This window comes from Anneissia japonica, unplaced genomic scaffold, assembly GCF_011630105.1.
Source record: "Anneissia japonica isolate Jap-2015-1 unplaced genomic scaffold, ASM1163010v1 scaffold133152_len2087_cov138, whole genome shotgun sequence".
NCBI lineage: Eukaryota > Metazoa > Echinodermata > Crinoidea > Comatulida > Comatulidae > Anneissia > Anneissia japonica.
The window spans coordinates 1-2,087 of NW_022751236.1; the positions used below are offsets into that span (position 1 = coordinate 1).

General features: G+C 36.4%; 1 protein-coding gene across 1 annotated transcript; it reads left to right on the plus strand.

The window, feature by feature from the left end:
* Positions 1 to 293: 293 nt before the first annotated feature.
* LOC117121605 (cell wall protein IFF6-like) lies at positions 294 to 2,009 on the plus strand (the record flags this gene model as incomplete). Its single annotated transcript, XM_033266838.1, has 2 exons — positions 294 to 413; positions 1,470 to 2,009. A coding segment is annotated over exon 2 (529 nt), but the record flags the coding sequence as incomplete, so codon positions are not given.
* Positions 2,010 to 2,087: the final 78 nt, after the last annotated feature.

Here is a 2,087-nt window from a genome sequence, read left to right on the forward strand (position 1 = left end):
TTAACTAAACCATTTTAACTTCAAATTCAGATACATGGTATTTACTGGTCATAGAAATAAAAAGGAATCAATTAATGTACATCTCTTCTGACGCAATGTTTTTTTGTTTTTTTTCTGGTGTAAGTATGTTGTCATGACGGCTGACCCGATAGAGCTAATCATTAAAAAAAAAGGAAATATTGCGTCAGCAGCTCCTCTATCCTTAGTTTCCTACATTGTTACCATCCAATAAAATTTGGATTATAAACGTTGCTCGGCAACAGCGTTTTTATTACACAGACTTTCAAACGCATCACTAACTACTTACTTTAATTTTAATCGTAACTGCGCAATGATGCACATTGCTTACAAAATCTTTGAAACACAAGTGTCGCCTTTAATTTTATTTTATACATTTGGATACAAGAAGTAAGGTAAGTGTGAATTTCAAACATAGCTGAGGTAGCAGTTAAATTTTAAGTAATCACTTTACGAACCTTCAATCAATACGCCCTTAGACTTATGCGTTAAATAGTAAGAAAATGAGAATATTTATTTCGTCGATGATGTTAACGAAATAAGAATAATATAATGTTTTAACAATAAAACGAACCTTTCCGGAAATGGCATTGTTCACTTTTACTTGATCACACTAACGTGAAACATAGTTCTACACTAAAACAAATATAGGTTAGGCCTATTTAATTAATAATTTGAATTAAATTATATTTCATTTGGAATTAGAATATAAAAGAAAGTAATCTGTGTATTGATAATGTATTAAGTCAAGACATTTGTACTACCATAAATCCTCAAATAAGCGCCGCTTTCGAATTAAGCATCACTCTCGAATAAGCGCCGCTTGTGATTAGTTTGCATTACAACAATATTCAGGGGCGGATTTAGGGAGGGGGCGGCCCGGCCCCGGCCACAAATTTTGAGAAATAAAAAAAAGAAAAAAGAAAGAAGAAAAGAAAGAAAAAGAAAAAAATGATAGCCCAGAACGCCTCAAATGTTATTTTCGGGCGTCTAGAACACAAAAATTTCGCGCCATCTGGGACATTATTGTCTCGATCGGCCCAAATTTCGGCCCCCCCACCTTTTGGACATCTCTGGATCCGCCCCTGATATTTATAGACAGATTACACGTCATAATTAACGTTAAAATTAAAGAACGCAGAAAAGTCGAACCATGGTCGGACTAGCAGAAGCGACGTTATGATTGTGTGAAAAACAAGAATTTTGTTCGGATATTGGACCTTTCATGTAAATTTAATACTTGTTTAATGTCGCAATTTAGTTCTATGAATTTAATATTAATTTCTTACGTTTAAACAAGGATGGTGGGGTTCCCTTAGCTATCCACTGTGTTTACATTAGCACCTGCACTTCAACACAAACACATGAAAATTCAAACATGATTTATGCCCGTTTCATGATTTAGGTCTACCAGGCCCTCACACTAATTTTTTTCCCAATTTTTTTTACAGGAATTATAATAATGATGCGTCTTTTAGAAGTACCTATCTTCGTGGTCTTCATCTGTTTGGTAGGTAATTCAATATCAGATACAAAACCTACAGCCAGTAGTACAACAACTAATGGTAATTACACGGAGACTAATACTACAGAGAGGATGGACAGTACTACAGAGAGGATGGACACTGGTTTTGCACTGAACACTGCAACTGATGTTACGGACAGTACGGCAACATACACGAGGGAAACTGAGGTGAAAAAAACTGGAGTGGCAACAGCAACAACAACGGAAAATTGGGTGAGAGTAGGTGAAACAGAAGAGACCACAACCATAAAGGGAAATAAAATGACAGGAGAAGATGGAAGAAATGGAGCTACAACAGCCACAATGAAAAATGGAGTCACAGGAGGTGGGGGAAGTACAGAAGGACAAGATGCCACAGCCACAATGGGAAATGCAGGGACAGAAAATAGAGGAGCAACAGAAAATGGAGTGACAGTAGGCGGGGGTGGTGAAGGACAGGGAGGAAATGGGAATGGAGACGGAAATGGTAATTATTGCGGTATTTTATAATAATTTTTTGTTTATAGGATTTTTATATACGCCCTTAATCATACACACACGCACA